At 32.4% G+C, this 27832-nt stretch overlaps 2 protein-coding genes across 5 annotated transcripts in view; one reads left to right on the forward strand and one right to left on the reverse strand.

Moving 5' to 3' along the window:
• Positions 1-623: 623 nt before the first annotated feature.
• LOC148607448 (DNA repair protein RAD51 homolog 3-like) lies at positions 624-20817 on the reverse strand. Of its 3 annotated transcripts, none has more exons than XM_088543709.1 (8): positions 20796-20817; positions 8091-8220; positions 6504-6732; positions 5334-5500; positions 3123-3256; positions 2460-2591; positions 1477-1668; positions 624-927 (listed from the first exon to the last, which is right to left on the reverse strand). In XM_088543709.1, exons 1-8 carry the CDS (start codon positions 20796-20798, stop codon positions 820-822), a joined length of 1095 nt encoding a protein of 364 aa, XP_088399835.1. In that variant the 5' UTR covers positions 20799-20817; the 3' UTR covers positions 624-819. The 3 variants fall into 3 exon arrangements, with proteins under 3 accessions (XP_088399835.1, XP_088399837.1, XP_088399838.1); XM_088543711.1 differs by lacking the exon at positions 20796-20817 and adding an exon at positions 9235-9305; XM_088543712.1 differs by lacking the exon at positions 20796-20817 and adding an exon at positions 9160-9286.
• LOC148607449 (protein phosphatase 1F-like) overlaps positions 9315-27832 on the forward strand; it is a 32105-nt gene continuing 13587 nt past the window's right edge. The window contains exons 1-6 of one of the 2 annotated variants that reach the window (XM_088543708.1): positions 9315-9570; positions 21419-21576; positions 22508-22707; positions 23953-24141; positions 25499-25642; positions 26710-26803. In XM_088543708.1, coding sequence (XP_088399834.1) covers positions 9383-9570; positions 21419-21576; positions 22508-22707; positions 23953-24141; positions 25499-25642; positions 26710-26803 — 973 coding nt within the window. In that variant the 5' untranslated portion in view covers positions 9315-9382. The remainder of the gene's footprint in view (positions 9571-21418; positions 21577-22507; positions 22708-23952; positions 24142-25498; positions 25643-26709; positions 26804-27832) is intronic. The other variant, XM_088543707.1, reaches the window with a different exon arrangement.

Below are 27832 nucleotides of genomic sequence, written 5' to 3' on the forward strand. Positions count from 1 at the left end.
CTTGTAATACAATTACAAAAAGTTTAATTCACTGATAGTCAAGTTACTGTCTGGACATTAAGAAAATACATGTTTCTGGCCCCTATTTCTGAATAGTTCAAGTCTTTACCCCCAAAATCAATTCAAGTCTGACCATAGGCATTCCAATGCTTTTGTTGGAGTTAGCTCTGAAAGGCCTGGCAACAAAGTAATAAAACCTACAGTTATGTTTATCTTTTAGTCAACATAATAATAACAAAAGGGGAAATGTTCTAATTTGTAAACCGCACGACAGTGGGTTAGGTTCTTAACAATAGTGGAACAGCAGAGATACACATATGTACATCCAGGAGTTAAATTCCAGGAAATGCTTGTTTAAAACCCCTATTTCGCCCTTAATTTTAAAACGGTTTGGGCTTTACCCAAAAAATCAATACCAATCTTTCTTTTGTGGTTTAAAACCTTGTTATGAAATTTTATAAAGATCAACCAACAAATACTCAAGTTATCCCACAAAAACCAAAAGTCTACAGACAACATGGACAACATTGACACAGACAATGGTGATGCAATACGACCACCAATTTCAAGTTCACCGTAAGGTCAATCTACTTAAAATTAGAAGAGTAAAAAGGAACTTATAATAAAATCAAAAAACATTTATTCATATAACAAAACAATGCTATAAAGTACAAAGCACCACTGTTTTTTTTCTTAAACTTATGATCGTTTATCTGCTTTTCATGTTTCATACTGACGCTTGTCTCGAAGAATAATTATCTGGATCAGTTTTCAAAAAGTGTTTTTCTGGTGAAAAATGCTATCTTTTTCATTTGATTGTCATGATATCCTCTGCCGCTTAATAGGTTGTTCAGACCGTCCATTTTGTGCCTTTTCTTGATTAGAACTTGAACCAGATTGCTCCACAATGTCTCTTACACCACCCATCTATTTAAAAAGAGAGAATGTTATAACCAAGTAATAGATACAAATATCACAGTGAGGATACTGGTGCAATAATATTTGACAATGAGAATTGTCTCCCCTTACAATTTTTGTTTTAATTCAAAAAGGAAAGTACTCTAAGTTGTTTTGATAAACTTGCAGGCAACTAAGAACAGCCTCATTCAAATGCATTTAAATTCCAGTTTTAAGTACATGAATTATGGATTATATACCTATAAGATAATTGACAAAAATGATTTTGTGAGGAAATTTTTCTCATACCTTTAGCAGTAAATTCTAACTACATTAAAATTGGTAACTAAATTCTGTTGCTACCAATCCTGACTTTCATTTACACTTTCATTTTTGAAAACATTATCTTTTAGGATTTTTCAAGGTTTTCCCAGTCAACATATTTTTTTGCAAATAATACATGGATGAATCTTTGCTTGATTATCAGGTGGAGCTAAATTTCAATTCAAATTCATAACGATTGCATATGTTTTGTCTGACAGAAGTTGAGGAAGTTCAAGAATAATATATACATCTTACTGTGATTTGATATGGTACTTTTGCCTCTTTCTTCGAGGGAGATTTATACAGCCAGGCATATCTTTGTTGTCCCTCCCAATAGAGGATGACCCTGATAGTACTTGCATGTCCCCAGCTTTCTCCCAGGGCGGGAACCAACTGTGAGTCTTCACCATGCTTCACTCTTGTTGTCATTTGATTGGTTAACACAACCTAAAACAAAATAGACAGAAAATACAACCGAAATTGACAGAAAAATACAAACAAAATAGACAGAAAATACAACCAAAATAGACAGAAAATACAAACAAGAATCTTTTTTTTTAATTAAAAACTAAAACATGCATTTTTGGAATTTTCATGAATGTGGTAGGATAAATTTAAAATCACATTTTGGCCCTTGTGCCAAAAAAATTAGAAAATACTTGAGACTTTAATCAAAGACTTTGAACTTGATGATGTCACAAACAGTTAAAATTTTCTAAGACCTAAGTAATTTTTCAAGTTTTGTGGAACTAGGGCCAGGACTACAATACAGATTTGCAAAAATAAATGCATGCTTTCAATAATTTCTGAATTTGCAGAATTGAATAAAAAAAACCAGACTAAACAAAATGGGATGATACAAAAACATGTAAAGAATTTTGAATGAAAGTTAGCAAAGATTGATTGATTAATTGAATGTAGTTTAATGACTTATGGGCCTATTTATTTCATGCATGTCAGGATGAGAACATTCAATCACATGAACAGACCCTGCTTTATACTAGTCCAACACACTGACACAGATTTTTAATGTGCTAGCTCACAGGTAAGCATGTCACCTCAAATGGACACATTATTATAACTCCGAGCCATCCAGTCATCACTCTATCTCTGAAGTGCTGCATGATTGGAGGAAAAGCAGAGACTACAAATGCAAGTCTTTGTATGACTATCGCAGGTACCAAAGCCATGACCTTGATCACTCAAGACACTTGAGGTCGTTAAGATAATTTACATACGGCAAGTCTTAAGTCTGTGGCCAATTTGATAAAACTCTGTGCCATTGTGGTAAGAAGTCTTGTTCTCAAAGAATAATCATCAAAATCATGTCTGAAGTGGAAGGCTATACTGTCAACTATCACCAGCTTGACCTAAAAGAAAAACTATTATGTTTGTACATTGTTACTCAACAATCAATTTAGCTGAAGCACAAGATGCACTGTTTCACAGCCAGTACAAATGAACTGGATATTTTCTATCCTGCAACTTGATAGTGAAAAAAGACTTCAAATACACCTAGGAAAAAGATGATAAATTGTATTGTTTTATGCCATACTATAACTGGTTTTCTGCACTAGGTGGTGCTAAAATGGAAAAAGGTAAACAGGAAACCATATCATGCTACAATACAAGTACAGCAATATTTGACACCCTGTTTTTTTTTACAGTAGAAAGCCTAGTTGCAGGACAAGACATTTTATTGTGACGTCAAAAGTTTCATCTCTGACATAGGTGTACTGATTAAGAAATCTCACATGGCAAAAATAGTTACATCCTGGTCTCAAAAAGAAAGTTGACAAATACCAGGTACACAGTTCTGGTTGTACAAATCCCATAGTCAATGTCATACATATATTTCTGACTGTATTTCACCCACTAGTTAGAGAGACTGTGCAATATACCTTGGGATGTTCTTTTATGAAGTCTGGCAGTAGATGTACAGTGGCTAATAACTCTACATAATCATGACATCTGTAGTAATGTATGTGTGACAAAACTGATTCCAATGTAAAGTCTTTCATACTGTTTGTTATCTCTATAAAAATAAAAGAATTCTCTAAGCAATACAGGACCACACTTATACAAAGGGACTTATAATTCATTATGGACACAACTACTGGTTTGGACACAACACAAAATTTGAAACTCAGTTAAAAATAAAAAAATGATTGATTGACTGATTGATTGATAGTTGGTGTTTAATGCCCAAGCAGGAATATTTCAGCTATATCTGGGCAATTAACATGAAATGGGTGATAAAGTGAACATGAAATGATGATGAGATGAAAAATGGGAAATGATGATGAAATGAAAAATGGGATGGAACACAAGGATGATAAGGTCTACAAATTTCGACTGCCACTTGAAATAGATAGAGGGAGTAAGGTCGGGCAATTCAGCCGCCTGTGGCGGAGTGCAAAGGCTCCTTCTCCTACTGAATACCACAGCAGGGTTCTTTGACATGTGAGGAACGTGGCATATTTTCCAACATGTTGCACCACTATGGTTGTAGGTCAGGTTTTCTGTATTATTTCCTGATGACACCAGCATGTAGCATGCCAGGGGTACCCCATTCCATCACCTGAGGCACACCACCTAGTTGCTCTGTGGGCAAAGTGCCCTTGCCCCTGGCCAGGGTTCTTAGCACTATTAAGCCTTCTTTTACGACAAGCTTAGCACTTTTTGACACCTGGACCAGCATGGGGTAAAAAAGATGAAAAAGGTTTTGCTATAAGGGTGCTATTCAAAGTCCTTTGCCTTCCATCCCTGTAAGTTAAAAATAAAAGAAATGTAAAACTGATAGAAATACATAGGCAGGGATTTTCATAAGGAATCCAATATAAAAAATTCAAAATTGAACCAAAAATAAAGAAGTGGTGATAAGTCTACCTGTAAAATTTATTATTTAAATTTATTTATTAAATCTAATCATTAGATTCTAATGATAAGACCATTTTCCCCTGTATTTTCTAAAGGAGTGGGCCAAAAAACCTCCAAAAATTATTGGGCTTTCCTCTTTGTCCCTCGGGACAATATGTTAAAATTTCAAAAAGATTGGATAATTTTTACTCAAGTTTTTGCAAATAAAAGAAGGTTAACAAATGCCGCTGTCATCACTGACCACAGGGTGGTACCATTATACAACTGAAAAAAATTTTTATAATCGTACAAGTTAAACATTTTCATATATCTAAACAAAAAATACAGTTGTACAATTGTGCAGTGTTGCCTCCATTGTTGTTGCATGCAGGGGCGGATCCAGGATTTGAGTTTAGAGTGGGGTGTGTTAATTGAATTAAATGCCATGCAAAGCAAGGCAAAAAATATTATGGGGTGAAACTTGTGGTGAAAATTTTTTTTTCTTACCGATTTAGGGGGTGGGCGTAAGCCAGGCACGCCAGTCCTTGGATCTGCACCTGGCATGTATTGTCATCATAAATAAATATTTTGTTTTCTGACTAAAAATAACCTAACAGTGAAATTGTACCACAAGGAATAAGGTCCTAGATCTACTCCTGGCCATGTCTATTAGTAATTCTTGCCATTTAAGTTTAAAGGATTTTTTGCATATTTCTAAGTTTCTATGGATTGACATTCAAATATTTATATTATTTGTGTTTCATTCCCTAATGAAAAAATATATAAATATCAATCTGTCTGTCCATCTGTTCAAAACACTTGTAAGTGCAACTCCTCCTATAATTCTTATGAAACAGTGTAAGATGTTTGGCATTATGATTAGAAGTGCATTAAAAAGATAATTATTGGTGATGTCTGCAAGATTATCTAATTTAAAGTTTTTACAGATTTTGAGTTAGTTAGCAAACTCTTATATAGTTCATTGATTTTCTATGTTAATTTTTCACATTCTGCATTATCTGAGGATTGGTATATGCATGTAAGGGAAAATAATCTAACTACAAGGTTTTATGGTATATGTGCTGAGCCCAACTGGAGCAGGGATTATCTTGTTCAACCTTACAGTATTTATAGTTTGTAGAGGTTTTTCTTTAATGATACCATATACTGTACTAAATATGGTGGGTTATTATTTTGTAATTCAACTAACTTTCTCTGAGGCTACTTTCCACAATACAATGACAGATTCTCACCTTCATCAGCTTCCGTGAGGGTCATTTGTTGACAATGTTGGATGGTTGCTGTTGTTATATCTACAAGCCTCTCAACAATAAAGCTTCCCTCTGTATCCATGTAAATAACCTCTCCTCCTAAACCACCAAAACATTCTGGTATCTGTACATCCACTGATAGCTGCATACTGAAATTAAAGAACCTAAGTGAGCTTGCTAACATACCCCATGCATCCACATATTAGACTCTCAAATAAAAAGTACTTAAAAAAAAAGAAAGTTAAAGGGCCTTAACTCACAGAAAATCTCAACAAAACATAGACTGTGAGTCATTAGGTACACTGTAACCTCATATACAACATTTCAGCTCAATATCAGAAAGTGTTGAGGAAAAATTCGGAAAACTGTTATTTTAACGAAAATTGCCAAGTCCAATGCCTATTTCAGTAAAAACCAGCAGAGCGGAACAAAACAAACTTGATCTGTAACTCACCATGGTAGAATCACATACCAAAACTGAAGGACTGACAGATCAAAAAAATTATACTCCGAAACTTTGTTTCTTGGGGTATACATATGAGCAACAATATTAAAAGTCTTTAGACTTCATAGTATATAAAAAAAAGACATATGTACATGTATAAGGTAATATACTTCACCCATATTTTGTCTATTTATTCTATTTATTGAATATTCTGTATTCAAAGTGCTTGAATCTATATGTTACAGTTTCTTCTCCATCTCTAGTATTGAATGAACATTCATCCATTTGACCACTCTAATTGGAAAAGATAGATGATATTTTATTTTATGGCTTTCCTAAAACTATTATCATAATAATCTTTGATTTATATCACAGCTGAATAAATCTTTGATGCCTAAACAATTAACATAGCCACATACCATAATCATATGCAAACAAATGGATCATCATGTGTGTCTAAAAAAACTGATTATCATGTGGTAATCATACAATAATCATATGTACAGAGAAACATCTATTAATCATATCAGACTCAATTTATATGATAATCATATGTTACACTTCATATGACTCTCATATGTAGGACTTTTGGCTGTATATATAGCAGAAAAACCCTGAAGTTCATTATCACATAACAACAGCTGTCTACAACCCTCCCCAAAAAACATAAGAAATCACAAAATAATGTAACAAAAAAAATTCTTTACCACATCTGAGTCTTTCCTATTCCAGGAGCACCACAGAATTCTGTGATTTTACAAACAGGTACACCTCCACCTAACATAGCATCGATATGTTCTGAGAATGTGACAATTGGTGGTAAGGTTTGTTCCTGCTGTAGAATGTCAAATGCTGATTTGACTGTAGACTTCTGGCTAGTATTATCAGTGACTAGCTTTATGATTTCTAGGCAATCTTCTACACCAATTCCTGTCTCTAGCAAAAAAATAACTTGCAGAATTTATGCTGAAATTAATGCTAATTAGAAATCTTAAGAACTGTAAATTACATCAATTAAGAGGGTGTCCAAGCAAAAACCAGGCACACAAAAAATTTTGTTTCAAAAATTTTTTCACCTATTTCATATCACAAATGCATCCTTTCTACAAGTTAAATGAATGATTAACTGCTACGGTTGAAGAGAAATAAATTGCACAGAAAGCATTGAAATTCATTGAAAAAAAGAAGATATCTCTTGAATTTGAGCAAAATTTGGTCGATTTTGTTCATGCATTGTTTATGTTAAACTGTTTATCTTGGTACCGGTACTATCATGCCTCATGTGAGGCCTTTAGTGAAATAACATGTTTCAAAATGTTTCAAAAAAAGTTTGGGAACTGAAAAACCATTTTCCAAGCCATCCACTGTTGATTTAAAACAAACTTCATACCAAGTTACATACACATCATATTTACATTACATTGGAACAAAAAATTCTGTGGAATAAAATTTACCCTGTGCCACCAATTCATAGGATCTGCCTGATTTTTACACGTACAGCCTCTTTAAAGAAGATTTCACAAAAAGCCTCCAAAAAAATATTTGAAAATTCCTTTTTTAAAATCCCATAGTATTCTTTGTGAAGTACTTTCTAATGGAAAAAAATTAATCTGGGGTTATTTTTCAATAGTTTTAAAAATGTTTTCCATGGCTGTTAACTTGTTGACACAAGCTTGATTAAACATGATATGCTAAGGATTGATAGAAAATCTACTTACCAGCTATGTGAAAAGTTGTTTTCCCGTATTTATTATGTTGCCGAAGTGTCAATTAGACAAATCTTTCATGTGTGGGGGACACCAATATATTTCTTGGATAGTTTTACTTTGAGTGATCTGGCTAAACAATTGTGTCCATGTTTAGTGTGTGGCATCACTTGGTTTTTACTATGTTTATACATGGCAATCCATACATATAAAATCACAGCAATTATGACAATTGGGTAAGGTTGAAAAATTTTAACTAAAATAATTTGTTTTGATAAGGCAGGTGTTAAAAAAACTTGAAACTGTCTGATTTACAATGTAGAAAGGCTTCCAGTGTGTTCTCATCTTCAGAAACCCATGGCTGATTCTGATGCGTACCTTTCTCCATCACCCAGGTGATGGAGAAAGACTGGAATCAGCTGTGGGTTTCCAAAGATATTTTGTTCTGGGATCAGGTTTGACTGGTTTTATTAAATGAAAACAGTATTAATAACATACAAAGCTTCTTCAGTTTCTGAAAACAGCATGACACAAAGAAGAAATATTAAAAAGCAATTTAATAAGCGAAACAGATAAGTAAATATTTACCCTTAGATAGCATTGATGGCTTTACATCTTTCAAATCTTCTACTGTCAGAAACCCAGTGGAACATAGTTTTGTTTTGTGTACAGGGGCAATAGGAAATGTACTTAGTGCTCTCTGCGCCTGCATTGCCCACTATAAAATTGAATAATGACAGTAGATACACATTGGGAAGTTATTCTACATGATCACAACAAAGCAATTAAAAACAACAAAACTGAATGAAATTAAAAAGAGCAAGGCATCATGACTTGTTTTATCATCTTACATCAACTTGTTGGTTGTCCATATTATCACAAAGTTTGCCTAGGCATTTTATAAAAATCTGACGGAGGCAAAGCAAAATAAAAATTCTCCTCCCAAGATGGCAAAATAATTTGGAATAACTTTTGTAGCTATCTGATCTGACTACACAGTCACAGATCGTTAAAGTCTATAAAGGACCTTATAGGAGAGTTTGCCAATCTCATTAGTGATGTCATATTCACTAATTTGCATATCATTAAGTGTCAAATTGGTTGGCAAATAAATAACTAAATAAACAAATGACAATTTCATGATTAGAATCCCAATTTTCAAACCATTATAACTTTTTTTATATTACATCCAAATTTGGTTCTGTGAAATGTTTCATTTAGATAAAATAATTCCTATTATGTATGTAAATTTATGACTCTTTTACTTCAAAAATACATTTGAAGTGATATTTATATGTAGTAAACCTCTATTTTTGTATAAAATTATTATTGAATCTTATGTACATACAGTCTAATTATTGAATATTTATTTAAAAATTGCATGGATAAAAAGAATTTTATTTCCAATGTTGGGAACCAAAAGAATTTTTCAATTATCTTAAAAAATGAAAAAAGTTATGATGATTTTAAGTTGATGCCCTATGCCACTCAATGGATTTCTTGCCAACCAAAACCAAATCACAGGTAAGTGATGACATCACGAAGAACTCTCCTATAATTTATAAAATTATGATATATATTACATAATATATATACAAAAACTTGATGTGGATTGCACCAACACAGGCTGATAGAGCACAAGCACCCTAATTTGCACCTGTTAGACGTAGTTCGATAACTGCGGTTGCTCGTAAACGGGGTTTTTAATACAGAGGTAAGGCAGGATAAATACCTAAAATTTCGTCTACTTTCAGTTTATAAGACTACTTTCATTTCACCATCAAATTTCCCGCTATTGGTGACGTCGTCAAATCTAGTGCACAAGAACACTTGTCTACACAGGAAACCATCCATGGCGTAAACAACTAAATCGCAACTTCATGATGGAAAGCTCGTACGCTAACGACAGCGAATCTTTGAAGAAATTTCTGTCAGATTTTTGTTTACATGTTATCGTTGAAGCAGAAGAAAATGATGATTTACCATTTCGCTTGGCAAGCAAGCAGCTTACACCAGACGAACTGGAAGCTGAGACTTTGGAGTGGAGTGTTCACTATTTACAAAAATAGTAGGTTTGATTTATTTATTTCTATAATTAAACCAGGTTCTTTCGTGTATCTATTGAAGCTATATTATAAAAAATCTTAGACAGTAAATATTTTTTTCCTGATTGATGTACAGACCAGAAGCAGAATTAGTGAGATGCATGCACATTTGTACGTGTACATATACATGTATCATCTGCAGCCTGCAGCTTTAATATACATAGTCATATACAGTCTGTAGATGGGTATTTTTAACTGTAATTTACATATACTCTGGTATAAGTCTAACTTGGTATTTTTTTTTATCTCTTACATTTGTTCTTTCAATGTAAATTGGAATGTTTATTCAGATAAGCATTTCATAATTAAATTAGTATATTTTAAACTAAAATGATTGAATATTCCTTAATTAATTAGTGGTCTGTTGTTTTAAAACAACATAGGAAATGATTTGGTTGTGATACTGATATACTGATTAACACTTTCATCATTCATGTGAACCAGGGCTGCTTGAGAAAAAAGAGGGAGAACTGACTTCTCTTTCAGAGACACCGGGGAGAAGTGAAGGGAAATGTATGATATGTACAATTTATCAATTATACACATGTATTTGATTTATAACCTTACGTACATGTATAGAAGTTTCCCTTTTAATGTATATTTCCTTTTACTGAGATAGATGCTACCTTTATTTTAGCTGCAGGTGTAGTGGCTAAATATTTTGGAAAAAAATCAAATCATACAGCATGCAGACTGAATGATGGATTGTATTGTATAATACATGTATAGTGTACTTGTTTCTACATGAGAATGACTGACCTCTACTCACAACCTCCGCTCACTTTTCAAAAATTTACAGCAACAATATTAATATACAATGCAAAACTTCTTGCAAGGAATGGTTTTGGATTTTCTCTTTTTTTGTCTTTTTTGGAAGCAGTTTGTAAATTTTAGGCAGAGACATTTCTGTTTGAATTTTCATTTGTTCTTGTATTTTTTCATGGGTCCCTTTAATCTTTAATGTTTTCATAGCCAAATATTTTGTCTCTGGATACAAGCTAATCAGGAGTATCAAAACGATGTTCAAATTTTATTTGTGACAAATCAACTCTGATAGTGATATTAAATTAAATGCTTTATGTTTGCTACCGAATTATCATTTGAGATCAATTTACTTCAATAAAAACGGTATGAGAAATTTGCAGATTTCCTGACAGTTATAATGGTACAGACATCAACTACTGAATTAGCGTAAGCTAGGATTTTCTGCCTTAAATGTTTGTAACTAAAGGCTGATTGAATACTTGTTTGTAACTGAATATTCTATAAATTTCGAAGATTTTGGCAATGTTTTCTAATATGGGATTTGGATTACTCTGATAAAAGAAAAAAACGCTAATAGGTAGAGTACAATCCTGATCTTTGGGGAAAGGAGAAGGGGATTTCACTTAGCTTTTTGTGTCTTCTGAGGGTGAAGTGAGTGACATCAGGACAAATATTTTGCCCAAATCACCCAGTAGCGTGGGCCTCGGTGAACCTACTGATTGTTAAGTCATTTCTACCGGAATGCGGCCTTTTCTACAGTTCTGCTGTGGAAACAGATAATATACATGTACTGCATTACAATTATTCAAACCCTAAAGTTGGTGTTTCTCTCATTTCTTTGATTAAAAGAGCCATGAATTTTACAAAAGGTGATAATTGCTGTACTTTTTATAACCAGTAAATAATCACTAGGGAGCAATCAGCTGATCAGGGTTATTGGTGATGAATGGATCCTGATTGGATATACCATTTTATGGACAGCCAATCATTTTCTAAAGATTAATTTCTACTGCACAATTACTTTGCCAAGTCCTACCAATTTAGCAGGTCTATATTTTGTAGAGCCACATGTGTAAACAAAATTTAGAATTTCCATTGTTGATGTAAGATAGTGACCACCCTTATTATTTTCTATCTTTTTTATATTTAATGTAATTTCAACAGTACAGTATATTTCCTTATTTTTGTTTGCAATAGTATACTATTCCTTTAAAATAGTGATGATTTTGGAAATTTGGTAGCAGCATTTTTGAATTCTTGAATTCTTTATAAATCAAAACATGGCTTACAAACTTCAATTTGTATGTTTTCTCATGTCAAAGGTCTTGTTAAGAACATTGAGAAGGGTAGTAAGTTCTATGATTGAGTGAACTTCTGACACATAAAACGGGAATGTGAGAGATATTCCAATACTAGAATATTCAGTACATTTTTCAAGAAAACAGACTTTAAGTGGGGACTTAATATACAGTACCTTCTTTAAGCATGAGCATGATGAGGTTTTCCATAACCTTTAAACATTGTTACACCATGAAAAAGAAAACGATAAAGAACCTCCAGCTTTCATACCAAATCTCAAGCTGAAAAATGACAAATTTGTATGCTTCCATTATTATGTAAATCCAATTTATATATATAAAAAAAAACCATTTACATAACCCTACAAAGTTTGACCAACAAGTGGATAGACAGACACACAGATATCTACATCTAGATATGCCCTGGCTAGACATTTTGTATTATGATAAACTCTAACTAACGGCTCTTTCTGGCTAATGCTAGATACTGAGCTCTCTGTCTTCATCATACTACAGTGAAAGAAATTAACAGTAGACCTGCGGATCGACTCTATGTAAAATCAGGCAGGTCTATGTTGAAATTGGCTCAGTTTCCTTTGAAATATACAGTCCGGTCTACATGAAATTATGATGGGTCTATGTTGACCAAAAATTAAGTTTCTAACACTGACACTACATGTTTTTTTATACTTTTAATTATATCTGTATGATGTACATGTATACACAATGTGTAGTTATCTTTTCTATCTTGTTCCCGTTTTTGTCCATACTTTACAGATTTAAATGATAAATAATTGTCTCTTAAAGTAAACAATAGAACACAATTTTTTCACAAATTAAATCTTGTATGAACTGTATGCTGTACTGATTGGTTTCATAATGAGTGAAAGTTGAATATAGCAAAATATCAAGTCATTTAATTTCAAGGGGAAAACAAAGAAGCCGAGTTTTTGATTATGATGTTGAGATTAAATATCAGGCTTGATTTTCTTCCGCTTTTCTAATCTGGAATTTACCAAACGGTTCCTATTTACTCTATGTTTACTTCCAATTTCGGCATTTTACACATTTTTGGTTGGCTCATAAAACTGTCTGAAATATACTGGAGACTTGTTTAAGTGTAGTAATTACACTTTCATGTATATGGAATTGTACAATGTATTTTTTTTCTAACTAGAGAAAGAATGTACATACATGTACATGAAGTTATTTACCATTGAATTGATTTTTTCGTGTGTGTAGAAAATTTCGGGTTCTCTTCAAAAACTGGTTGAGTTTTTTTTGCATAATGTAATTTTGGCAGTAGATAAACAGTTTAATGAATAAGACAAAGATGAATAGCTCTATTTTATTTTCATAAATATTTTATGTGATTTAGTTTTCACTTTCCAACTTTGACCATGAATATAGCGAAAATTAAATCACTGTGAAAATAACAATTTATACGGTAGTTCTACGTAATTCACAACAGTAAACCTTTCCAACAACTGCAATGCAACAAGAATTGGTCTTAGGCATTCCTCTAGCTACATAATAAATAACCTCTCATTACATTTGTATTGTCAAGCAAATTAAGGTATATTTTTTTTTCTGTTTACTTGCAGCAACATGCAAGTTGTGAGAGTTTGTAGTGTAATGTTCATAATTCTAACTTATATTTATAGCAAGATCTTACGAGTTATTCAAACAAGCTTTGAACTGCAAGGGGGGAAGTCTATTTGAATAAGGAGGAAGGCAGTGCTATAAATGATTTATAACATGAATTGAGCACACCCATTAATCAATAATTGACCAATGAGAGATATACAGGCATGGGTAGCTCATTGTTTTTTTACGCAGAGTCATTTTCATCAGTGGCTGAGTTGCCCATATGTAATATTTCTGCTGATGAGGTTGGATATTGCATGGCTGTTTTCCAGTTGAGTTCTATGGGATCACTTGACCTTCCATGCAATATCATACATGATTTCTAGTTAAAGTACACATGGCCTTCCTCTCATATTTATTCGGGGGAAAAGAAAAAAGGAAAAATCTCAATTCATGTTCCAATATAAAGTTAAATATTTGGGTTTTGTAAGTGATGCAGTAAGTCTTTGAATAAATTTTAAGAAAATTTATTGGCTTCATGAATTTGGTTTATCATAATGAGACCAAATTCAGACTGCTCTCATTCCAAAGACAAATGTACTTGTACATATAATTGGTTTCCTAAAAAAATTGTGAGAGACTCTATTACTAGAATTTAACTTACGAAAAAAGTTGCAAAATCACTACTAAAGCAATGGCATTCTTGTGCTATGAAATGCATAATGGACCATTCATTACTAAATCTTTCAATCTCTAGAAAATACACTGATGTACATATTGTACATGTATGTATTCATATTTCCTTTAAAAATATCAGACAGTGCATGCTGACATAAAAAAGTCCTTTAAATGGCTATTCCTCATAAGTATAGCAAAGTGTACATAGTTTGTACTGGTCAAAAGCGGGAGGAAAATCCCTCTAAGGTCACATTATTTTGTCTTTTAAATGTCCTCTAAAAAAAACCCCAAGGTCTTGATTGAATCAAATGGCAGGCAGAAGAGGTCCAAAATGCATGTATAATTTTGTAGTTAAGTTAGTTATTGGTGATTTCATATTCAGTGTGATATTCAGGGATGTGCTTTTTTCTAGGGATTTACAGATTTCTGCTGAAATAAATCTGTAATTTATCATTACATACAATTTTATTATATTGTTTATTTACTGCTAATTTTGCCAATTTCTGCCTCCCTGACATGACCAGAACTGCTTAGGACACTAGGAGATTTATGTCAAGTGAACAAATTCTGCTTATTTGCTTAGTTTGTGCTTTCTTTGGCACTTGATATATATATTGGTGATTCTCTTTCTGAAAAAAAAACTTTCCCCAATATTCTCTGATTGAAATAGTCTATGAGAATCAAGTACATAACAATTTCGTGATTCCGTTCTTCCTGAAATAAGGTGATTATCTCTTTGTTAAGGAAGTTTTTTTTCTTTATGACAATGTTATTCCTATGATTATGAATATTTCGTTCAATACTTGATAATCTTTATCCAATAGGGAAGAAGGTGTTTCTACAGATTATGTAACTATTCTGTGCATATATGTTTCCTTATTTGGAAATTGGAAAATATGAGTAATACACTCAGAGTTTGCATTATTTAGACTAGACATAAATATTTTTTACCAAGTGGTAGGGTCGTATGCATGTACATATAGTTACTTCCTTGTCTGTCTTTCTGTTATTCAGCAACAGTTTTCCAATTTCTTGCTAGCTCACCTTGCCCCCAAGGGTTATATTTATTGCCCATGAGAGATGAAAAATGATGTTTTTTTGCAGTTATTAGCCAACATCTTGGAACACCACAATAGATCAAAGTACTGAAGTACTTAGTCAGTGAAGTCTTCATAGTACATTGTATGATAGATAAAATGACTTTCTTTGTCAATATCTTGAAAACTGTGAGTTTAAGTTATAGTACAACTCTTAGTTAGAGTTATTGTGTTTGCAAGGCAAAAAATGAACCAGCTGAGCAATTCAGGCTCCTTTGAGCCTCTAGTTTCTCAATCAGATATTGGTTGGACTTTTGGTATGTTATTTTTATATCTAGATAGGTTTTAGTTCATGTTAAAACTTAATGTTCTGATTCTCCAATTTTTTACCAAGATTATGGATTTCACTGAAATAAGTGAAATAAAACTTCTATCTCTTTTTAACTAATCATAAATGCTGTGTCAAACACTTAATAATAATAAAAAAAATAGAAATCTGTTAATCTTTGGTTTACATGTAGAGTCCCTTATTGCCAACAATGCTCAGAGTTGAAATAGATTTTTTGGTATAAATTTGATAAAAATTATGCTTTGTAGATATTTTTAATTTGCTGAATATGATAATTATTTGTTTGCCCTGACTCCACAGACATTTTGCTAACTGAAATAAGCCTACATTTTGTTTACAGATGACTCTTCTGCCTTGATTGTGGAATTGTCAGTGAACATGTGAGACATGTACTTCTGTTAGGTATAGGTCTGGGTAAAACAAAATATTTTTTTTGCTGTTCTAAGTATATTTTGGGCATGGACATAGACTACCCCTAAGTTAAAACAAATGGGTTCATTAGTTGAATTAAAACAATATTTGTAGGTTCTGTCAAATTAGTCTTTAATTTTCACAGTTTCTAACACTTGTATGTTCAATGACTTTAGTGATTACTAATGTGTGTTTTTGTTCAGTTTAAAATGATTCAGTTTAGTAATTGACTTTTTTTATCACATTGAAACTAGCGAAGTAGACCAAAATTAGTATTGTCCTCCATAAGAATTTAAATTTATTTCTCTAGTTTTTGTCGTTTTATCCACTTCTTCGATGGCCGAGTACTTTTTGATATCAACACCATGTGATAATGCGATAAGAACAAGTGATATAAAAAATAGTAGTTTTTGAGTGGTTATTGGTTATTATGTGATTTTATCACATTGTCTATAAATCTGATTGGTTAAATGCCACGTTATGAAGTTTCTTACGTTGTTCTCCCGTAAAAACTGGCAACTTCATATAGTCAAGACAATCAATAGAATTCCATCCATGACAGTTTAAACATTGAGAAAAAGGTTTTATAACTTGTGAAAAAATTTAATTATCGCAAAAGGTTAACTTGCGTTATTTAATTACTTTAACCTGCCGAGGTTTGTTTGTTATGATGTTAATGGAAATGTTGTTATGAAATTATATAGCTTGAGGTGATATATTGCAATATTAAACTTTAACTTGTGATGAAACCTATAAACTCACTAGCTGCTGGTTCATTACAATTTACATTTGGCTTTAGTGGCAAAAGACGCGGTGGTAATTCAGTAGTGTGTGAATAGTAGGATTTTAACCTGAAAAATAACGAGGTGGTACATTCTAGCAACTTGATCAGATCCAAATATTCTCTTTCTGTACTTGTAGTACATTGCACACATAGGCCAGCCAAAAATAAGTTATTGGTTTTCAGGTCCTTTATTGTTAACCATGTTTATTGCCAACACAATAAAAACAAAAAAAGGATCACCATCTGATTGTTTGGCTATGAACAATTAAAAAAAAACATACTTAACACTTTTCTTAGGGAATAGGCAATAAAAACTCAAAGATGAAAGAAATTTGTCCCTCTCATTAAATGACCCAAGAACCATGAAATTAACTTTGAATGGCCTTACCTATTTTAGTATTCTAGTTCTGAGTCTTATGTATTATAGAAGCATTTACACATACAATTTTGTCCTAACAATATAGCTTATATCATAAATAGCTACAAGTCGAGTAAAAAATACATGTAGAAATTTATGCAGAACTACATGTATATGAATATGAAGATATCCCTCTTTTGCTCTGATAAGATTATGTTGGGGAAGTCGAGCAGAAAACAGAGCATTCGAATACAAAGATCTCACTTTTTAAGCGAACTTATGAATGATGTTACTGCTGCTTGTATGATTAAGATTCTTTCTATGAGGCTAAGTTTGAAAAAAAAGTTTGATTGGGGAGAAAAAGAAATGAGGCAGAAAAAGCCTATTGAATATAAAGATCTCACATCTTTTCAGTTAGGGAGTTTCTTATGTAAGATGAAACCAGGGAATAATTATGATATGATAATACAGGAATAATCAATATTTTTATCATTGTATCCATTCTATCTTTCAATGCCAGGTGCAAAACACAATATTTTACGGCCTGTGTTACATGAAATAATTAGCATAAGAAGAGATGATCCAGGTTATCTGTTAAACATAGGAAAACACTAAAGAATTGGATGGATATTGTAGGCTGGACTGTAAATTTTAATAGGACTGTGAAAGCCCTACAATGTATAAGTTTTAACATGGACCATACCATGCAGAGCATCTAATCTATCTAATTATAGGTTACTGTAATTAAACTCTAGTAGGATTTATTTATCTGTAACAATTTATATATATGTTGGACACATACATATATTAACAACATTAAATAGTGGCTTCCTACATTTTTGCATACCCTATATTTTGGTTTGCTGACCCCCGTTGCTATGGAAGGGGACATAGAATTACCAATGTCCGTGGATCCGTCCATGTGTCTGTCTGTCACACTTGACTTTTGTGGACACAACTCCTCAGAAGCTGCTCAGTGGATTTTGTTCAAATTTTATTTGATTGTAAGTCACCATATTGTGCCTCTATTTTGATTTGACAAATTTTGCAGGAGTTATAGAACTTTTGTACATCATCTTTTTTGGCAGCGGTGGGAGACATGTGGCTACACTTTGCAATCTTGTTTAAATTTGGCACTTTCAAGAGAGGTGCTTAGTAAACCAAAATAAAATTATGACTTTCCATTTGATAGTATAGTTTAATATACAAAATATGTAAATTAAACATACCCAATGAGATATACAATGTATTTGAATTTTAATTACACACGTACTGATTTTAATAACAAATTAATGTTTTTACAAAATTGAAAGTCATTACTGTAAATTGATTTCATAAACATTGCGGACTACGGAAAATGTAAGATGGATTTCTTTTGGTAAAATGCCATCCCATCTTTTATCATTTGTCCAAAGGAAGCATGCTTCTGCTGTTTTAATTAAACCAAGTTGATAAGATAATTACTCCATGTGGATCAGCTGATATCACATAGAAAATGATTAGCATTTGGATTGTAGATACAGGAATCCTGAGAACTCATGAAATCTTGGATGTTATCTTAATACATGTACATTGTCCATCATATGTATGATTTACCAGTACATGTAGTCTTTAAGTTGTAAGGAGATGCCAGAGTTATTTCCCTGTTTTTTGTTGTAAAGTAGGCATTATTTAATTTCAAAGCATATACTGGCTTTGATGTACATAGAGTTTAATATTAAGTATTGAATATATATATGCATGTTGAAAGGAAGAAGGCTTGTATATATGTACATGTATGCAAGTTACGGCCTTATGGGTGCTATGCATTTCTTAATGTGCCAGTTGAAAATTTTAGTACTGTATTGACATTTTATACTTTATAATCTGTTTGGTTTAAAGCATGAGACACATAAACATGTAACTATAAGTCAGAGATTCAATAATGAAAGCCCATAATTTCAGAAGTTCATAGTAGAGGCATGTACCTTCCACTACAAATTATGCATTACAGTTTGCAAGTCTGAACAGAAAGTTACATATTTGAAATAAAGAGAGTCACAAAGTTTTAAGCAGGCTTGTATAACAAATTACAGTCAAGATAACAAAATGTTAAGTAGCTGTCTTTGTAAGAATCATGCAAAATCTGAAAAAGTTGATACAGCCCAAAAAAGGCTACATATTTTTATTTTTGTAATTAAGTTGTTTTATGGGACTATATTGTGAGATGTAGAAGATAATCAACATTGAAAATCCAATAGATTCTATTGTATTTGAATGTCATTTACAGAGTTATCTCCCTTAATTTTGAAATATACAGTGCATTCTATATAATTTTTATCTCCTATGAACATGGCTTATATGAAAAACCACATGTTACTTTCTGTGAACTATGTTATTTTAAACAAAATATCAAAAATAAAAATATGTAGGCTTTACGACCATGAATCACATTTGCATGATTCTTATGTGGAGGGCTACTTAAAGATTTGGCCAATCTGATATCTGTAATGAATATGATCTAAAAGGCTGAATGACTTGGAATTAATCCCATAACCCCAGCAATTCAAAGTCTTGGCCATTGACTAGGGTTATATAGTGGGGGTTATGCACTATTCAACTTTCTAGCTGAAAAAAAAGGTATCATTACATTAGAAATGTCTGTGGCATATTCAGAAATTCTGAGAAGGGAGGCCTGATGACTGGCATAAGAGGGTTGGGTGTGCTTCTTCAGTGGTAACTTGTTGTTTTCATGTTGTATTGTCAACCAAAGTTTTTCAGCATAGGGGAATCGATTTATGTATGCAGGTTTGATAGAATGTTAAAGAATGGCTCATTGAGATTCTGATTGTTTTAGATAATGGCCCATGCTCAAAATTTGAATCCCAATCACTGCTTTATGTCATTTATATATTGTGTTGGGCAAATGATTTTGAACTGTAGTCAACTTCTTTAAGACTCAATTATACAATACTATATAGAAAATATAAATATATAAACTTCTGATAAATAAGAAGATCAATTTTCATTTGTATATATTCGACCAAATAGTTTAGAAGCTTTCTGATTTTATTAAAAAGTGTTTTTATCTGAATTCTCAATACTCATATAACACTTAATTTTGTTTGAAAAGGATTTAATTATTCTATTTAGTGGTACTGGTTAATTGCATTTAATAGGAGAACCATTTTCTATTACTTTATACACAAAGGCCCTATTTGAGATTATACTCCTCCTTGCACTGACACTAATAAAGGATAAAGGAACTTATTGTATCAGTGCCAGTTTTATCTTCATTTTAGTTGGTTACATAATTTCAATGTCCTTGTGTTTATCACAGGAAAGTTAATCTTTTTTGACAAGGAAGTACTTGATGTCACTTAAAATGAGTACTAGTAAGTCTTGTTAATATACAGTTATAGTTGTGGACCATTGAGATCTAAATAATAGACAATAAACTTTGATAGTTGTCTGTCTGTTTTGACTTCCTAACTCTTTACTCTGTCTGCCTTATTTAGTATTCTAACCATTTGTTCTGTCTGTCTGCTTTGGCATTCTAAACCCTGAAGTCAGTATGTCTGTTTTGGCATCCTAACCCTTTAGTCTGTCTGTTTTGGTATCGTAACCCTTTACTCTGTCTGAATGTTTTTGGCATCCATACCCTTTAGTCTGGTCTTCTGTTTGGCATCCTATCCCTTTAATCTGTCTGTTTTGGCATTCTAATCCATGAAGTGCAATACCACAAAAGGAAGGCTGGGATTTAATTTAAGGGTTCTGACATGAATTGTATAGGAATCAGACCTAAAAATTGCCAGAAGCAAACATTATCCTGTTGTCTGGATAATAATTTTGTTTAGCCTACAGTCTCAACTTCCAAAAAGTTATACAATGGTATTTTCATATTGACCAAATTGTACTTATCTGTTAGTAGTTAATGCATACCATATTTTCCCCACTGCCCGAGTCTTGCGATGACTTGCAAGTATGCTGAACTATTAAAAAAAAATAAACTAATTAAAACAAAGAAAGAAGAGAAAAACTGAGACTCTTTTTATACAAGTTGAACTTGAATTTTTTAAGTAAACCAGAAAACGTGCACTTACTTTTAGATATACAGCCACAATGTACTGTATACATATTAATTTTTGTGGTTGCTAATTTTCGTGGATTTGTCATATACATTGTATGCGGGTATCAAATTATGTGGTTACAAAAATTATTTAAGTGCAAAACAGTTGAAAATCAATTCCCTTGGAAAAATTGTGAAATTTTGTACACTGCAAAAATTTATACGTTTACAGTACCTTCTGTTTGATAAAAAATCTTTTTCTTGGCCTGTAAAATGAGCAGGTTTTATACAATCCAAAAAAAGGTTGTTATACAATATTACAGCAGTCTCTAACATTGTCATCATAAGCTTCACTTTCATTGTTGTCTGTTGAAAGTCATTTTCAGGTCAATGTAGATCTATTGTCAAATTATAACACAAGGTTCTGTACCATTAAGCAAGCATAAAAACAAATGGTTTTGATGTGCTTAAACTGTTCATTATTGTATATTTACAGTGGTTGTCCTGATACTCTAGTAAGCACTTTATCCAGATCTGTACTCAGTGCTGTTAAGAACATAGATATAACTGAGTTCAAAGAAGATGAGCCTGACTCTAAGGAAGAGGGTCATGATGAGGCAGACTCAGATATTATTGCGGAGGATAAACAAATCAGTAAGTAAAGTAATGTCCCATATAAATTTTAATATTTTTTAATTTTACTTTGATATAGCATAGCTTGTGAGGCATTTCCTTAAAGTTGTAGCATGGTGCTCATAATGCATTCAAACCAAAATTAATTTCATTTAGCACAGTGCTAAAAACTACAGAGCAGACAATATTGGCTTAGGGAGAACCCTGAGGTAGATTTTATACCCTCTCAATATATATGGGTTCTTTATTGGAATCATCATCATTCTTGTTTGTCTGTCATTTCATCCTTCCATTTGTATTAATTTTGTCACAATGATCTTGACTCACAAGGAATGCATTGATTTCAAATTTGGTATGCGGCTTTCTATAGATAGGACATACACTGTAAGGGATTGTAGTTGCTGTCTGATATTAACTTAGTGCTTTGTTGGACTTAATATACTGATAATAGATAGGGCATATTTTGGATGCAATTCAAGACTGACATTTTTCACTGTATCTTAAGACATACCTAGTACAACAATGGGTTCATAGCACAATATATGTAACTTTGCATTCTGGTATAGACTTTCTGTACTTTGTGGGAAATGATTTTGTTTCGTCTAAATGGCTAATAGTTTCCAAGTTCAAGGCCGAAGAGTAAGAATGGAAATTATTGATAGTAACTAAACTAAAGGTGTATGTATGTATGGTTGTCCTGGAAACAAAAGCTGTTATAGACAAAACAGTGGTAAATAAATCACTAATGGTAGTCTTATATTGTGTGCATGGACAGCTTTTTAAAAATTTGTCTTTTTAAAAAATTTGTGACCTAAGTGCTTTTAATCGTTAATAGTTTCTTTTGTTTGATACATGTAAATGCATTTGTTGGATGTTTTAGAATAAAAAATGTGTGAAAAAAAGGAGTCTTCTTCTTGAAATGTATTTCATGTTTTTTTTTGTTTTTTTTCAGTATTGGATGCCTACAAAGTGTGTAATACAGTGATAGACTTTGTTCATGAAACATGTAAACAATGGAAAGATAATTTGCCAGAGTTACCTCCCCCTCAAAATCTGCTGTACTCCTGTACATATGAAATAAAAAATACTCGCCGCAAGATGGAAGACAGACATGTGTCTTTACCAGACTTAAATAGCTTGTTTAGTTTAGAAGTGAGTAGCATTTCAGTGATCAGTCTGCACTCAGGCATTCACTATTCTATTCACAGTCATAAGTAAAGCTTCAAATGAAGAAGTGAAAGTTGAATTTATAAATTTTATATTTAGCATAGGTGTTAACTTTTGGATATACAAAAGAGGAATGTCTCCCTCTTAAATTTTCCGAGGAGGGAGATTTGACGTAACGTCATTTTCACCTCATATTTTAGCTTTCAACCTTTTCGTAATAAAACTACACTAGAGTTTATGACAGAATATTTTTATACATTGCAACTTTAAATCGAAATTAAAAAATAAACAAACTATTGTTTTGGTTCAAGATTGAAATATGTCACTTCTGAGTTTGATGACCCTTTTTTTCTCCCCATCATTATGACTGATGAAATATCAAAATATAAAATGTTCCAAAAGTGGGAGGTTCTAAGCACCTATGATTTATATGAAGTGGTTAGGAAAAGAATAGGTCAATTAGGCAGACTAAAAGTGTTTATTTCCTATTCTAAATTAACTTAGTTTGGATCTTCATCCTGCATTTGAAAGTTCTTAATTATGTGAAATAGAAAAAAATCAAAATAGTGTTTTTTTTTTCTGTCATGAAGAAACTGATGATTTGATTTCCATTAGGATAATCAAAATCTATCGGCCATCCTTTGAAAAAATACATTTGGCACAAACCCTTGTAATCTTTAATCATGATAACAGAATTAGAAAAATCATATACCTAGAATTACCATCATTCAAGTTCACACAGGGGACATGGAACACTTTTCTTTTATTACCTAAGAAGTCCATGCAAAAGCCAGGCAGTTGGTGGCAGATGACAATTTTTGTTTTCAAAACATTTTCATCCATTTCACATCATAAATGCATCCTTTCTCAAAGACGAATCTTGGTTTTTGATTAACTGCATAGAAAGCATTGAAGTTCATTGAAAAAGGAAGATAACTCTTTAATTTGAGCAAAATTTGGTTGCTTTGTTAAAAAACTTTGAAGTCCATTTCTGAGCTATCCATTGTTAAATTAAAACAAATTTTATACTATTTGACATACATTTGATATACACATTACATTGGAACAAAAAATTCAGTGGGGTGAAATTTACCAATATCATAGGATCTGTCTGATTTTTATATGGACAGTCCCTTAGATTTCACAGGGAAGGGATCTTACATATTGTTTGCTTTACTTGATGACCATTGAATGAGGACATTTAAGTAATATTTATATATATATTTACAGGGTAGTGATGTTAGGTCATTTTTCGCTGTGTTTGATGGCCATGCGGGAGTAGAGGCTGCTAATTATGCTGCAGCACATGTTCCAGACCAGTTTGTCAGAAGTTGTCTTTTTCCGTGTGACCCTGCAGGTGCTCTCAAAGCAGCTTTCAAGTCAACAGATGAAAAATTCATTGAAAAGGCTACGAGAGAGGTACATATACTGGATATCTTTCAAATGCCAAAGATATTTTACCGAATTTTATCTATATGCAATCCCATTGATTTCAAGGTTATGGAGCAAAGTTCAAGGTTACAGAGTCATATATTTACAGTGAATGATGGAAGCATGTTTTGTGTATAGTCTGTTATTTAGTTTTTATTAGCTCATCTGGCTGAAGGCCATGTGAGCTATTGCTATCACTTGGCGTCCATTATCGTTAACAATTGTTCAAAACTCTTCTCTTCTGAAACTACTTGACCAATTAAAATCAAACTTAGTATGAATATTCCGTAGGGTATTTTGCATAGAACTGATGTGGGGATTTTTGATCTGTCAAAAACATGGCCACTGTTACTAAAAATAGAACATAGGGGTCAGACAGAAGTTTTTCTCATATATCTCCAAAACTGTTAGGTTAAACTAAATTCTTTCATTGCCAAAAAGATCCCTATTATAAAGCCTACAAAAGTCTGTGTTAAGATCAAAGTTGTCAGACAAATCCTTGTTAGAGTAAATGTCCTTGAAACTTTAAATGAAAGGCAAAACATGATGTTTTTAGCAGTTTTCAGGCAATATCTTGAAAACTATAAAAGATAGAAAGAAACTTTCAGTTGATGTTATAAAGTCCTACCAATATTTTGAGCAAAAAGTTTTGGCCAACTCCTTGTTAGAGATATTGCCCTTGAAAGGCAAAAATTTAAGCAGGTGAGCGATTCAGGCTCCTGGGAGCCTCTTGTTTTAAGTTAATGAGAATTAAAGAAACCATCAATGAAAAAAAACCCAACAAACAAGCAAACAAAATTAGTGAGGTGAGTAAGACCCTGTAGATTTTTTTTCTTCTTTTTTTGGTAGGATTTCGATGTAGAGTTGGTTGAAAGAGGGGGTGAATAATTTTGTTTTATTTATTATCAATAAATCAGGTGTTTTTGGATAATGAGTGTTTGAAATATAACAGCAAAAACCAAATTCCTTGAAGTTTAAAAGTATGACTTCAGGGATATAATTTTCTTGAGATATTTTTCTATTTGGAAGAGAAAATATTTTAGAACTATGATGCTTGTGTTTGTTTGGTCAATATGATTAAAACTTCATCTTGCTTTTTACATAGTCATTTCATAACAGAAAAAGAAAAGAAATGTGAGATTGGTTTTAACTGAACTATTTTTTTTTGACAAGTCAACCACCAATGTCATAATTTTATGAAATTGCATTGACTTAATAAAGATTGGATGTAGAATTATAAATGTTACGTGGCTAACTTAACTCCAGTGGTATTGACCAAAACTGTATCAGCAATGAATTAGGATCATATTTTTTATATATATGGATGCATTCCATTTTATTTTAGAGACTGAAAAGTGGAAGTACTGGTATCCTGGCCTTCATTGAAAAGAACAAGCTTTATATCTCATGGCTTGGAGATTCTCAGGCAGTTCTTGTAAGAAATGGACAACCTGTTACAGTTATGACACCACATAAGCCAGAAAGAGAGGTATGAGATTCTGGCCAAGATGCCAGCCAAGTTTTAATATCATGGAAAATTTGATCAATTTATTTGATACCACCTGTGGGAAGGTATATCGTGATCGTTGGTGTTAGTCCTTCCAATTGATCCACCACAACTTTTTCCTTACAGTTTTATTTCTGGTACTACTTAACACAGCCACTTTATATTGTGACTGAAGAATTATATAGACATCCGATATAATGGGATTTGATTTCAGCAGCAACTTCCTCTTAGATGATTTTGTTTGTTTTGCTACTTGGGTGAGAAGGGATTATTCCTGGTTGAGAAGGGATTGTCCTTGGGTGAGGAGGGAGTATCCTTGGGTGAGGAGGGATTATCCTTGGGTGAGGATGGAGTATCCTTGGGTGAGGTGGGAGTATCCTTGGTTGAGGAGGGATTATCCATGGTGGAGGATGGAGTATCCTTGGTTGAGGAGGGAGTAACTTTGGGTGAGGAGGGAGTATCCTTAGTGAGTTTTGCTCATAGTTATTGTAGTTTTTACTGTTATCAGTTTTGGATGAGTCGTAGCTGGATTATGTGGTCTTTGACCTTGGTAAATTGGTGTCAGATCTGAAGTGAAATTTAGCTAAATTACAAAAATCCATTTAATGTTCTTTATCCAACTCTCATACTGCAATCACCTTGTTAGTCCTTGTTTTTGTCCACAGGCTTGATCATGCTTTTGTAATCGATTTCTTGTGTTGACTGGTTTAAAAGTTTTTTTGTATTTTGTAAGTACCCCAGCATGGCAACTTGTACCATGTCTCCTCTTTCTAGATATCCATTATGTCTCCTATTTGTGTAATTTAGAATTTTCCGTGTATGCTATCTGTGGATGGGAGAATGATAAGCCAGACAATGGCAGCTTATGTTTTCATTGTGAATAATAATGAATTAGATAAAAGAAAAAGAAAACCAGAGACTCATGTCTTTTAAAAAAAAATATTGCCCATTTTGTAAATTGTTTATTCTAGGATAAACAAGCTTGTATCGAAGCTTTAGTTGGATGTATACTGCCCCAATTGTTAATTGTTTAAGCCTCTGTATTCTAGGATGAACAAGCTCGTATTGAAGCTTTAGGTGGATGTATACTGTTTATGGGAACATGGAGAGTTAATGGCAATTTATCTGTATCTCGAGCCATAGGTAATGTTTTGTGTCTAGATGATATTAATTATGTCTTTTTGCCTTTGAATGAAGTTTCATGAACTGTTTATTATTGTATGCTAGGGATCAATAAAGGTTAAGGTGAGGGGTCATCAATAGGGTCATTGATCCTGGAGTACAGACCAGGCTCAAGAGAAGACATGATCTTACTTCCTACTTAAAGTAAAACATTAATAAAATTAAAGCACTTTTTAGTCCATTAAATGGATATTTTCTTACCATTTGAATTTTGGACAGAACTTTACACAGGACTTCTTCTATGTGATCCCTAGAATATGCTTTGGAAATGAGTTTGATATTTCCTTGTTGATTATTTTAAGTTACATGGAAGTTTGTTCAAAGGCATTTTGACGTATATAATTGTATGTTGTGGTCAGTCATAACCTTCTAAGAATCAGGTATGTTATGGATTGCTCCATGGGAAAAAGAAATCTTTGCTAAGTTTATATGACAAAAATGTGTAAACATTTGAGTTTAGGACAATCTTTTGCACAATTCAAAATTGTATTGATGAATCTTCTGATCAAGAAAAATCATTATTCAAATGTATTATCAAGAAATTATAATTTATATTTGTTTGGTCAAATCAATCGTGGACGAATCCTGTTCGTTTCTTAGAAGTTATTCTCAATACTACAAGTTCTGAAATCATGGCATGGATTATTATTGCAATTTTGATATTTCAGCTGAACATGTACATGTATGTAAGTGCATTTTATTTTTTTTTTAGATGGGGAGACATTTTTAAGCTGTGGAAACATTTTACCATTGTTAAAATAGAGTTAAAATTTTGTATTTAAAACTTTGCCATATTATTTCGAATAATATAAAGGCGTCAAAATACATTTTGTACCACCAATTTGTTCATTTTCAGTTCTGTAATTAATAAAGTTAATGTGGTATCTTTGTTATTAGAAAGTATGGGACGTAGTCTTTATCTAATTATCTAATATCATAAAATTAAATCTTTTACCATTGAATTTTCCAAATAATTCAGAAAGTTGAAAA

Source organism: Perna viridis, chromosome 9 (assembly GCF_037379345.1).
Source record: "Perna viridis isolate PV_CMFRI_1.1 ecotype Kerala chromosome 9, ASM3737934v1, whole genome shotgun sequence".
In the NCBI taxonomy this organism is placed as follows: Eukaryota; Metazoa; Mollusca; class Bivalvia; order Mytilida; family Mytilidae; genus Perna; species Perna viridis.

What these genes read in the sequence shown, in the direction of transcription:
- LOC148607448 (XM_088543709.1), bottom strand. An exon ending in ATAGGAAAGACTCAGATGTG is followed by an intron (nt 5,501 to 6,503) that starts GTAAAGAATTTT and finishes CTTTAATTTCAG; the next exon opens with TATGCAGCTATCAGTGGATG. An exon ending in CCACAGACTTAAGACTTGCC is followed by an intron (nt 1,669 to 2,459) that starts GTATGTAAATTA and finishes ATTTTGTTTTAG; the next exon opens with GTTGTGTTAACCAATCAAAT.